Below are 13,075 nucleotides of genomic sequence, written 5' to 3'. Positions count from 1 at the left end.
TAGGTTCCTAACTGATGACGAAGAATTGACAGAGCAGCCATCAAATCATAGACAGTGTTCTAGGTCATTACATGCAGAGCTTTTAGGTCCTATAATTAACACCTGTTTTTTTTTCAGAATTTAGCAGTAAGAAATTATAATATCGACTATGCATTCCGTTAGTTTTTCAAATTGGTATGTTTTGCCAGGCCGTGAAGAAATATAGAGCTGAATATCATCAGCTTAACAGTGAAAGCTAACACTGTGTTTCCTGATGATATTTCCCAAGGGTAACATGTAAAGCGTGAAGAGTAACGGCCCTAGAACTGAGCCTTGAGGTACTCCATACTGCGCTTGTGAATGATATGATACCTCTTCATTCACTGCTACGAATTGATGGATTTGAAGGATCTATGACTTCTGGAAGCACCTCTTTTAGGAGCTTAGATGGAATAGGGTCTAACATACATGTTGGTTTAGATGATTTAACAAGTTTATACAATTCTTCCTCTCCTATAGTGGAGAATGAGTGGAACTGTTCCTCAGGGGATCTATAGTACACTGTCTGATGTGATACTGTAGCTGACGGCTGCATGGTTACAATTTTATCTCTAATAGTATCGATTTTAGAAGTAAAGTAGTTCATAAAGTCATTACTGCCGTGATGTTGGGAAATGTCAACACTTGTTGATGTTTTATTTTTTTTTATCTAGCCACTGTATTGAATAAATACCTGGGGTTATGTTTGTTTTCTTCTAAAAGAGACGAAAAGTATTCAGATTTAGCAGTTTTTAATGCTTTTCTGTAAGATAGGTTACTTTCCCTCCAAGCAATACGAAATACCTCTAGTTTTGTTTTCCTCCAGCTGCGCTCCATTTTCCGGGCTGCTCTCTTTAGGGTGCGAGTGTGCTCGTTATACCACGGTTTCAAACTGTTTTCCTTAACCTTCCTTAAGCGTAAAGAAGCAACTGTATTTAAAATGCTAGAAAAGAGAGAGTCCATAGTTTCTGTTACATCATCAATTTGTTCTGGGGTTTTGGATATGCTAAGGAATTGGGATACATCAGGAAGATGACTTACAAAGCAGTCTTTTGTGGTAGAAGTGATTGTTCTACCATACTTGTAACAAGTAGAATGTACAGTTTTAGCTATATGAAGTTTGCACAAAACTAAATAATGATCTGAGATATCATCGCTTGGCTGCATAATTTCAACACCATCAACATCAATTCCATGTGACAGTATTAAATCTAGAGTATGATTTTGACAATCAGTAGGTCCTGAGAGGTGTTGTCTAACCCCAATAGAGTTCAGAATGTCTATAAATGCTGATCCCAATGCATCTTTTTCATTATAAACATGGATATTAAAATCACCAACAATTAAAACTTTATCTGCAGCCAGCACTAACTCGGATGTAAAATCAGCAAACTCTTTAAGTCTGTATGGTGCCATGGTGGCCTGTATACAGTAGCCAGCACAAACATCACAGGGGATTTATCATTAACATTTGTTTCTGTGGATAATGTTATATTAAGCACCAATACTTCAAACGAGTTATACTTGAAGCCTGCCCTCTGAGAAATCCTGAAATCATTGTTATAAATTGAAGCAACACCTCCCCCTTTACCTTTTGGACGTGGCTCATGTTTTTAACAGTAATCTTGGGGTGTAGACTCATTTAAAATAATGTAATCATCAGGTTTTAGCCAGGTTTCTGTCAAACAGAGTGCATCTAGATTATGATCAGTGATCATATTATTTACAAAAAGTGCTTTCGTAGAAAGGGACCTGATATTCAATAAGCCAAGCTTTATCATTTGTTTATCTGTATTACATCTGTTTTTTATTTGTTGAACCTCAATTAAATTGTTGCTCTTAAATTGGTTTGGACGTTTTTTGTATTTTCTAGCCCGGGGAACAGACACAGTCTCTATAGTGTGATATCTAGGTGAAAGAGTCTCTATGTGCTGAGAATTAACTGACTTTTGTGACTGGAGGTGGCTAGCAGACGGTCGGTTTAGCCAGTCTGTCTGCTTCCTGACCTGGGCCCCAGTTAGTCAAGTATAAACTCTAAGAGTATGTGCCATATTTCTAGAAAGAAGAGCGGCACCACCCCAGGAGGGATGAAGACCATCTCTTTTCAACAGGTCAGGTCTGCCCCAAAAGCTTGTCCAATTGTCTATGAAACCTATGTTATTCTGCGAGCACCACTTAGACATCCAGCCATTGAGTGATGACAATCTGCTATGTATCTCATCACCACGGTAAGCAGGGAGGGGACCACAGCATATTACAGTGTCTGACATCATGGTTGCAAGTTCACACACCTCTTTAAAGACTAACACTAGCTTCTCTATTATTTTTTTTATTCTATCTGTTTATCTTTTTATTATATAATCAAAAAAAACCTTGCTACGTGTACTGCACTTAGCTAACAGAGACTTGTCATACTTGCATATTGCTCTTTTGTTTTAATTGCTTCCATTGTCCTCATTTGTAAGTTGCTTTGGATAAAAGTGTCTGCTAAATGAAAATATACAAAGTAAACACATATATAAACAAAAGCATTTAATTTGGATGTTTCATTGTGATTAATCATTGCCCAGCACTAATTAGAATATTACATTTGTTGAATTTAATCAGTAGCGTACTCATTTCTCCAAACCTTTCATTTAAACAAACTGGCGAATTGATTTATCTTACTGATATTAATGACAAATTTCTCTGTTTTAAGTACATTAAAACATTTCAGTTTTGCATTCTTTCCATGAATTGCATTAACAATCATTAAGGGGGAAAAAAGGAAAAAAAGAAGAGAAAAAGAAGAGGAAAATTGGGGTATTTGGGTTTTTTGTTTTTTGTTTTTTATTATAATATATAAGCTCAATTTAAATCTTAACCCTGTAAAGCCAGACACTAAATAATATTGAGAAAGTCATTTGCATCACTGAAAAGGAAACAGAGCTTCAATGTAACATTAAAGAGTAGAAGTACCAATTTCATTACCAAATAAGTATTTTCTTATGATTCCAAACATTTGTTGCATTTGACTGGAACAAAAAAAAAAAAAAAAATAAAACGTAATTTTGCTTCATACCAAGGTCTTAAAAGCTTTTCAGTGATTATATACATTCTATATTAAATAACTGACAACTATTTGGTCATTCCAGTTTAATATTTATTTTCAAAAGGTTCTTAATAAAATAGAAATTAAAAAAAAAAAAAAAAATCTAAAAGAACACTTAAAACCAAAAAGTAACATTAAAACCATAAAATAATGCTCACAATAATTGTTGTCAAACCCTCTCTGTGATCCAACAAACTGATAAATACATGAGAATGTCCACTGAGCACTAAATGGATAACCACAATAGAAAATTCAACAATTACAAAATTTACACATTTACATTTTCTTTTGCAAAAACCCAAAAAGGAAAGATGGAAAGAACACGTTGAATACAGTAATACGGCAAAACCTTCTCTTTAAGAATCTGTCAAAACCTGTGCTACCAATAAAACACCAGAACCTGTTGAAAGCATTTGGTCATTCCAGTTTAATATTTATTTTCAAAAGGTTCTTAATAAAATAATGCTCACAATAATGCTCAAAACAGTTATTGGATCTGTGTTTTTTGATAATGTTATTTTGGTATGGTGAATTTTCATCATCTTTTTAGGGGTTCCTGTAAATGAATCCTGTAACACAAGATGACAAAGTTTTGAGAGAGAGAAAAAAAAAAGGGGGGTAATGGAATGTCATTTCTGAGTATTAATGGCCATCCCTAGTCAACTAATCACACTTCATGTTACAACTAGGGATGTCACGAGAACCAATACTACAGTACCAAGTCGTTATCTATTTTTTAAAATCCTGCCGGTACATATTTTTCCTCAGTAGTATAAGTATTAATTGAACCGAAGGTAGTGACTAGCGAGGCTGCAATTCTTCTGGAACTGATGAGGGTAGCCAGAGCATATGCCTGGAAGTTTTTCAGTCAGTCCTTAAATGGTAAAAATAAATAAATAAATAAGCCAAGCAAAGAAGAACTACAAGTGGAAGACGGTGATGATATATGAATGATTGTGTGAGATTTAAATGAGAGTGCGCACTCCGTGCAGCTCAAAGCACGAGCGCTGCGCATGATCACACACACACACACACACAACTGTCTGTATGATTAGTGCTTGTTTGAAAGCATGAGCGCTGTCCATGGATTATCCTTATTAACATTATTGGCTAATATTATTGTTTAAATAATTGTTTATGAATTTTTTTTTTTTTTTTTTTAATTCGGCCTGCCAGTATATCAGTGAATTTAAACTAATGCTTGCATTCAGGGTAGCCTATGTGTGTGTGTGTGTGTGTGTGTGTGTGTGTGTGTATTATTTCAAGGCCAAGTGCAACTAATGTTGCAATTTTGTAATAATATTAAATAGAGGAGTTGATGATTTTTTTACTTGTGGTATCGACTTGGTATCAAGTAATATGTACTTTAGTGGTATCGGTACAGACAACTAGATTTTTGGTATTGTGACATCCCTAGTTACAACTGTACATGACCAACCAAAAATAATTACTTTTTCCAGTGATCCTTGGACCATATCTTGTTCTATGTAAGTCTTTATCCCTTGCAAGACTTTACCTTATTTCGCCCATTTTACCCAGACTTCATAGGGTCTGATGGCATTTTTTTTTTATCCGCTAGCCCACCACTCACCTGGGAGTGCAACCTGATTCTGTGATTGAACGCTTTACTATTTAACATTAGAAATTTGATTTTAATAAAAAATCTTGTAAACTCAAATTGAGAAAGAGACTTTGAGCAGCCCTAGCAAAAGGCACACTGTGACACAAGGTTGACAAAAAAGCCTCTTAAATAAACCAAATACCAGTCCCTCCTGTTTTTCATGAGTATATTCCAAAATAAATGGCAAAAAGCACGTACTCAAGTTACTGAGTAACTTAGTGTGATAAAGAAACATCCATGAATGAGAAAAAGTACTGGACATTGTGGACATTTAAAGTTAAGCACAGTAATTGGAACTGTGCATTTGGTTCTAAAGTGAAGTCAGCATTAGCCTACTGCTGAATGTCATTAATAATAATAATCAAACAACAAAAGACAGACAATTATTCAATGAAACTCAATGAAAATTGCTCAACTGAATAACTTGCGTAGAATCAGTGTTTATTTAATTTATTTAGTAAAGATGCAGTTTTTTTTTCCTTCTTGTATTTTGACCAGAAAACGTACTACGTTACTAATGTAACCTTGGTTCCCTGAGATATGAGTACTGCGTCTGCTAAGATGCTTTGGGGAAAACTCCTTTTTCTCTGATGACTGAAGTCTTTCAATAACGCAGTATAACTGCACAGCCATTGGGTCGTGCGATGAATAAAAAAAAAAATTAACTAATAGCTCGGCAGTGGAACTGGCAACAAAACCCACCAGAATGGGTGGGGTCATCTGGCTATATAATTTGGCATTCCGCACTAAGATCCTTAAGTTACTTTGACTGAAGCAACGTTTGAGTCGTACAGCTACATAGCACGGCAAAGTACGTAGTACTCGTTCTGTTTCTCAGTGAACCAAGGTTACATTATTAACAGAGTACATTCCCTATCGAGACTTTACTCATAATGTGTCTGCTAAGATGCTTTGGGGAACCAGTACAATCAAGCCTGCTATGCTAGAGGAACGACTAATACTTGAACTTGCCTTAAGCACCCAAGGGGGCCCAGAGCGACCGAGCCTGTAAGGCCGGGATGTCCAGATTATAAAATCTGTCAAATATGGACGCTAAACCAGGCCCAAGAAGAGGCAACACCTCTAGTTAAGTGGGCTCTTACTCCCATGGGGCAGTGAAGGCCCAAAGAAGAGTATTCTAGCATAATAGCATCAATTATTCATTTGGAAAGTCTCTGCGTCATTACCGGTGGCCACACCAAGGGTTCTCTGAAGCATACAATAGCTGATCCGACTGCCTGAAGGGGGGGCGGAGCCCTCAACATAGACTTTCAACGCCCTGACAGGGCAGAGTAAGGCTGCTGTTACAGCTGGCCCATTGTTTCGGAACCTAGCGCACTTCACAATGTAAAATGGGTAATTACGTAAGTTCCATGAAAAACAGAAGACGATGTCTGTGGGTAAGCATATCTTCGCCATTCAAAATCAAAGCGCACCTTTTCATTTTATAATGTCTTATTGCTCTTCATAGTACATGCATTTTAACAATGTTTTCCCGACGAATCCTGGACTCCTGCTCAAAATAAATAAATATAACGACAGCTTAAAAAAAAAAATTAAAACATCAGTAAGTCCTTGAAGATGTTGTAGTTCCATCAAAGCTGGTTCCATCCTGATGGATGACAGCTATGAGCGGAAAAATAAACCGTGAAACTTTGCCGTGTGAAAACAAATGCACAAAGAATAAAAAGCAACATTGCAATAATTTTAGCCCATGTTTTAGAACAAAACAATCTATCTACGGGTGTGAAAGCACCCCAAGTTCAACTATATAGACCCTGAGTGTGGAAGGGGAACTGCAATTGTCCAACAGCTATTGCAGGAAGGCCAATATCAGAGATATGTCACAGGAGATTGGGTCTGCGTGTCAGGCTGCACACCAGGCAAAGAAGGCATCTTGTAGACAGCGCTCTAGCCTGAGAGATTGTATTTAAGCTGTTCTCGTGGAGGTTCACAAGCTTACATCGAGAGTCCAAAGGTGCAGAGCCCACACCTCAGGCTGGGGGTTCTATATCATTCTGTTCGCCTGGGAGAGGAGGTCCCGTCTCAGGGGAATGGGCCACGGGGCTGCCGAAAGCAGCCAGTTCAGCTCTGCAAACCAGTGCTGGCTCCTCCAGAGCGGGACCACCAACAGAACCTTGCGTCTCTGTTCCCTGACTTGCCTGGTTACCTGCAGCATCAGAGCGATCGGGCGAAAAGCATAGAGGAGGAGATTGGGCCAGTCGTGGTAAGTTGGGCAATGAGAGTTGTCTTCTGAGGCGAAGTGGTCGACCTCTGCCCTGCCGAAGATTTCCCAGATTTTCTGAACTGTTTGAGGGTGGAGCGTCCACTCCTCTGAGGGAATGTTGCACCGAGACAGCATATATGCTCCTGGGTTTAATCTGCCCAGTATATAAGCTGCTCTCAGTGAGCGCAAGTTGAGCTGGGCCCATTCTAAGAGGCGCTCCAACAGTGTGAAGAAGCGCTTCGAGGAGAGACCACCCTGGCGATTTATATAGGACACCACCGTCGTGCTGTCCGAACGGACCAATTCGTAGTATACCCTTAGGTCTGCCAGAAAGGTGCGAAGGCCCAGACACATTGCCAGCATTTCCAGGCAGTTGATGTGAAGCCAGCCTTCCTTTTTTGTCCAGTGGCTGAAAGCTGGTTTGCCAACCCATGTTGGAGGTGTCTGTCGAGATCACCTTCCTCCTGCAGACCATTCCCAGGGGCACACCCCGTTCCATCCACTGATGATCTTTCCAAGGGGCCAGGGCAGTTATACAGGCCTGGTCCACCCTGACACAAAGGTGTCCGAGACGCCGGGAGTGGGACAGAACTCGTGGTTTCAGCGGTGCAGGCCTAACTGAAGTACTGGAGACAAAGAGGCCATGAGGCCCAGCAACCTCTGAAACACTTTGAGAGGGCGAGAGGCCCGAATTTTGAATGAGGCTGCGAGCTGCTGAATGTCCAGTGCACGTTCTGGCGCAGCTATCACCCTTATTTGGGCTGAGTCTAAAACGGTTCCCAGGAACGATATCTGTTGGCTGGGGAACAGCGCACTCTTGGCAAAATTGACTCTGAGTTCCAGGCATTCTAAGTGGCTGAGGAGGAGAAATCTGTGAGATAGTAGCTCTTCCTCTGACTGGGCCAGAATGAGCCAGTCGTCGAGGTAATTCAAAATGCAGATTCCCATCTGTCTCAGCGGGGAAAGCATGTAAGGAGCTAGGGACAGTGCAAAGAGAAGGACTGTGCACTGATAAGCCACTCCCTCGAAGGCGAATCTCAAGAATTGTCTCTGTGATGGGGGGCTATCTGGATGTCAATGTATGCGTCTTTCAGGTCCAGCAAAAAGATCCAGTCCACTGGGCATACTTGCGAGAGGGACTGTTTCAATATAACCCTGACTCACTCTCGGCTGGGGGAACCCTTTCTATGGGCCCTTTTGTCATCCTCACTCTGAAACGAGGTGGAGACCACGCCACTGAAACGCAGGGGTCTTTGAGCAAATAGGAGTGTATAACCTCATTTTATTATCCCCACATTTGAAAATGTTTGTTTTATCTTTCTTGCTATAACGGTGGATGGTTGTGTGGACACAATTAGAACGGGCCCCATGTTCACAACAGCACATTGGCAGGAAGTATTGCATTGCCTGGGATGACTTCTGTGCAGCGGTAAAGGTTTTGGCGAAACCCTCAACTCCAGGGCCAAACAAGGCCATAGGTGAAACCCTTTTTCTTCGGCACCTTCGACAGTCATGAGGGTGGACGAAGATGAGGCACAAAGAATGGCTGTGTATGGGCCGTGCCAAGACCTGGTGGTCTCGTTGTGGACCTCAGGAAAGAATGGTGAAGCTTGTTGTCGAGGGGCCTGACTGTGCCCCAGCAAGAACCACTCATCCAAGTGGCTGTGGGTGGGCTCTTCTGGCAGAGACCACCCCAGACCCAGCTCCTCCACAGCTTTAAACAGGATATGTTATATTTCGGCATCCATGCCCGTGCTGGCTGCGCTGGGCTGTGCAGATGGCAAGGGTGCGGGGTCGACATACGAGCCTGACAGCTCCTTTGCATCTGAAGCCTCCAGCGACATGCTGTCATCCATGGCGTCACAATCACTTCCCCCAAATGAAACCAGATTGCTCACAGCCGCAGAGGGACACTGGTCCAGAAGGGAGAAGTGGACAGGTGAAACCTCTCCATGTGGAGAGAGTGATGCACTCACTGGCTCTGCCGGCATGGTCTCACTCGTCACCGAGCGCCGAGTTCCTCTGACTTGCTGCTTTTTCCCCACAGAAAGTGGGAGGGCACGAGGGGCGGAGTCATCTCTGAAAAGAAAGCTTTCCATGAGCACAGAGAGGCAAGACTCGTATCGTTAAAATGAGGACATTCCGTCTCGAGTGCTGCGTCAGCATGGGTGGTGCCCAAGCATGAAACACACTCACCGTAACCGTCAGCGACCGTAACGGCACGCCATTTGAAACAATGCCGGAATTTGCTCTTTTATGTCACCGGATGGCGGCAGGGAACCGGAGACTGTCGCTGCTGCAGGCAAGCGGGCAGCATGAAGCGGCGAAGATGGTCAAGTAGGAAGGGGGTCTCTTGATCCACTGTGAGGCTTGATCACGGCAAAGGCTTCGTAGTCTAGCAGTCGTCGCTGAAGGAGAAGTATATATTATATACCCAGATGACCCTGCCCATTCTGGCGGGTTTTGGCAGGCTTTGTCGGCATTGGTTTGTTTTTTATTCACTGCACGAACTAAAGTTACACTGCGTTATTGACGGGCTTCAGTCATCGGAGAAAAAGGAGCTTTCCCCAGTACAAGTGAAATATCGATAAAGAACTAAAAATACCTGGAGAGAAAAAAAACAAAAACAAAAACAAAAACAAGAACTTCTTTGCTCTACTGTTTGTAGTTTCCTTCTTTGTTCTTATTTTAATAAAAAATTAACGTAATAATATGTAGGAATGTCCCGAAGCTGATAATTTTTTTTTTTAACTAATTGTTATCTGCTCTCCTAAGCCCAACTCCCCAGTGATTCGTCAGTGTTCATGCAGATGTCATGCGACTATCAGGGACCCCTTTTACATTAATATAAGTTTAGAATTAACCACAGAGCCCAAACTTAAATTTAATTAGTTTTTGTTTTTAATTTTAATAATAGCTCAAATTAAATAAAAAAAAAAAATAATTAAATAAATAAATAAATAAATACAATTTCTATTCGTTGTTGAAATATAATAATTTACAGAGTGGCTGTCATAACTTGTTTCATAAAATATTTATTTAAACATGCATTGAATAATTAAGACATCACTAACAGATAAAGCAAATAACGAGTATGTAGTCTATTTCTCAAAATGCTCAGGCTACTTTGCCTGAGGTAAATAAATTGCTATGTGACATTGTGTTTACATGTTGTTTTAATGACATCTTTCCATGGCTGAAACACTAATTAAGTGATTACGTGAGGGGTGAGATGTTCATTCATGTATATTTCAGATTAAAACTAGTAATAAAAGAGGGAGGGATGATTGCGGCGCGGTTAAAACTAAGGCGTTTATACAGGAATTTGTCGTGCCATGTCAGAGCCAAAACGGCATTTATTGTCTGAATTTCCTGAAAAAAGGAACGATTTTTTGCGTACTAAACCAAAAGACCTGTACCAAAAACTTACACCCCTTAGAGACATACATATATGCGCACATATACACACACGACATGTATATATACATATACTTATTAGTCTTTTAAACGGAAGTTATGTATCGTACGGAAGCCCTGAACAGCATGGTGAAAAAAAAGGAAACTTATCTTGTTATTTCGACATAACTCATTATTTCGACATTAAGTCGTTATTCCGATAAATCTCATTTTGTTAAGGCTTGTATTAAGTTCAGTATGAGCCACTAGAGGGCAGAATAAGACCGTGAATCAAAGAACAGATTGTAGTTGACCTACTGTTAAGCACTTTTACAAGTTAGTGCTCCAATTTCTCAGAAGTTTTTTGGCTAATTGCCAATACTGCTCTTTCAGTCACCTTTTTATCTGTTTGATTTGCTTTATTTGTTAGCTTTAAACAATCTTATTATCGCCTATTAATTTTTCTTCAATATTTTGCTTCATGTGTTTGACCTTCACTGGCCCGATCAGAAATTCTATTTTAATCAACTTGGTTTGCACTGTGTTAGCCTACAGGTTCCACTACTGTGGCTATTATTATTATTATTTTATCTGTTGTTATGGTTGTTGCTGTCAGTGATAAGAGTAGACTATTATGAAACCTACACTGAAAAAAATTAACATGGCAGGTCTTTGAATTTACAAAAATGAAACATGTACGTACAACTCAATTAATTATGTTTCGGTTTTGCACATGCTTTAATCAAGTAGATTTCAGGTCCGTGTATCTTTTGGTCATTTGATTTTCTACTTAAAAAGAAAAAGAGAAAAATGAGAAACGGTTTGATTTTTGTTTTTCGGAGACTGAAACGGAAAACGAAATTTTAGCTTAATTTTTTCGTATTTTTGTGTTTGGGTAAAAAATGAGATTATGCTTTAATATTTGTTTGAATGTGTGGGCGGTGCTGAAACGGCCCTTTCATCCCTTATGTACGACCTCACTCGTACGATTTTATACAATTTGTCTAAACCCCAGTGTCGGTTAGGTTTAGGAGCTGGGTTAGGTGTAGGTCATTCCATACAAATTCATAGATACAATTTGGCAAAACGAGTGTGGTCGTACAAATCGTACAAATAAGCCTCGTAAAATATGTACGAATTGCCGTGAGATTGGGTAGTTAATCCTGCAGATTATTTGCTAGCGGTGCTTACAAGATAAAATAATAGCTTATAATAATAAAAATAAATAAAATAATCGTATATTTGCACGGCTGTTGCATGTTACTGACAAAACAGAATTCATAACCAGGGCCGGATTAAGACCAAATTGGGTCTGATGCTGCAGCAGCGCAAAAAGGGCCTCTTTTTTCTCGGCATTGGTGCATGTGCGTTCGACACTCAACATACATGCGCACTCAGACCGACCAAGAAGTGACGCAACCAGCCAGCCTTTATTGAACACGAATAATAATAAAGACTTATTATTGTAACAACTCGAGATAAACATCAAGCTATGTAATATCAACATTCAATAGCAATTGTCTGAAAAATGAAACTAAATCTAAAGCAGATAATCTTATCCTAAGCATATTGTAACTCTTACTACTGCGCTAGCTGCTTGCTTACAGCCTATTGCTGTTTTTCGAGCCTTAGCAAGCGTGAATTCTTCGATCGTTTTAGTGAAGTCAAGGCTGCTCAATGCTCATAAGCTTAACCTTTCCTGCCCCATTGAGGACCGCAGCTCTCCTTTGACTATTCCCAACTTTGAGAAGCTCCGCTCGCCGGAGGCACTGGACACCATCATGCACAGATAGATGCGCAACCCAATTTCGACGTTTGGAAATGTCTGAGAACAATTCAACGATGACAAAAGCTTGTACAAGCTCTGCTGATTCATTCACAGTCACCGGTTTCTGAGTGTGCATAAATGCAGCAAACTGTATCAGCTAATTTTGACCGATTAATAATGAATTAAACTGTTTAAAAAGGTTTACTGAATGGTTAAAATACGCTATGCGTATAAGAAAAAAAGATTACTTAATTTAGAAATAGACCTAATGCAGACACAAAATGTTTACAATAGGCTAATAAACACTGTAAACATAGCTAGGCTATTTAGTTCCCCTCACTCCACAAAAAATCCTTTCAATTAACAGTATTTAGTGAAGAACAAGAATTAAAAATATAAGAAGCTGTAGCAATATTAACGACAAGCCAAAAACGAATTAATTTAGGCTAAAACGAAACTGAAACCAATATTGGGTCTCTCATTCGACACAAAATCAAATGTTTCCGTATTTGCCAAATTATTATTTATGATGTACTTCACTCACGTTCCAATATCCACATAAAACTCAGCTACTCGTTACACAGTTTTTCTTTCATTTTCTTAATTTATGATTTAGTAAAAACATATTTCTGGTGTAGGCCCATTTATTCGTTATATTTATATAGACCTATATATAGCCTAACTTTTCTGTTAGTATTTTTAATGGGTCACAGACACCTTTCTAATTTAATTAAATTCTAATTTAAAATAATCTTGTTGGTTAACGGTTAATAATCGACTGGTTAGAAAAAAATAAATAACGAAATTAACATCCCTAGTTACGTCAGTAACATCACGGTGCAAAAAATATAGAATAATAGCAACTGTATAATAAGTAACGCTGTTTATGCGTCCGAATAATTTTGAGGTTAATACAGCAAAGGAAAACTGTTCAGCTTCCGGAAAATTCTCGTC

At 39.4% G+C, this 13,075-nt stretch overlaps 2 protein-coding genes across 2 annotated transcripts in view; both read right to left on the bottom strand.

Moving 5' to 3' along the window:
- Nucleotides 1–3,625: 3,625 nt before the first annotated feature.
- The window catches only part of LOC109102640 (histone RNA hairpin-binding protein-like), a 34,813-nt gene continuing 25,363 nt past the window's right edge, over nt 3,626–13,075 (bottom strand). The window contains exon 7 of the mRNA XM_042737769.1: nt 3,626–3,678. Within this exon, the coding sequence (XP_042593703.1) occupies nt 3,648–3,678 (31 nt within the window). The 3' untranslated portion in view covers nt 3,626–3,647. The remainder of the gene's footprint in view (nt 3,679–13,075) is intronic.
- On the bottom strand, nt 4,187–9,915 carry LOC122139569. The gene is made up of 2 exons (XM_042737768.1): nt 9,295–9,915; nt 4,187–7,897 (listed from the first exon to the last, which is right to left on the bottom strand). The coding sequence occupies exon 2, from the start codon at nt 7,802–7,804 to the stop codon at nt 6,725–6,727; it is 1,080 nt and encodes a 359-aa protein (XP_042593702.1). The 5' UTR covers nt 7,805–7,897; nt 9,295–9,915; the 3' UTR covers nt 4,187–6,724.

The sequence above is a fragment of the Cyprinus carpio genome, chromosome B14, assembly GCF_018340385.1.
Source record: "Cyprinus carpio isolate SPL01 chromosome B14, ASM1834038v1, whole genome shotgun sequence".
Taxonomy (NCBI): Eukaryota; Metazoa; Chordata; class Actinopteri; order Cypriniformes; family Cyprinidae; genus Cyprinus; species Cyprinus carpio.
This window is presented reverse-complemented; position numbering and strand designations above follow the sequence as displayed.

What these genes read in the sequence shown, in the direction of transcription:
- LOC122139569 (XM_042737768.1), bottom strand. Translation starts at nt 7,804, where the DNA reads ATGCCTGGAACTCAGAGTCAATTTTGCCAAGAGTGCGCTGTTCCCCAG.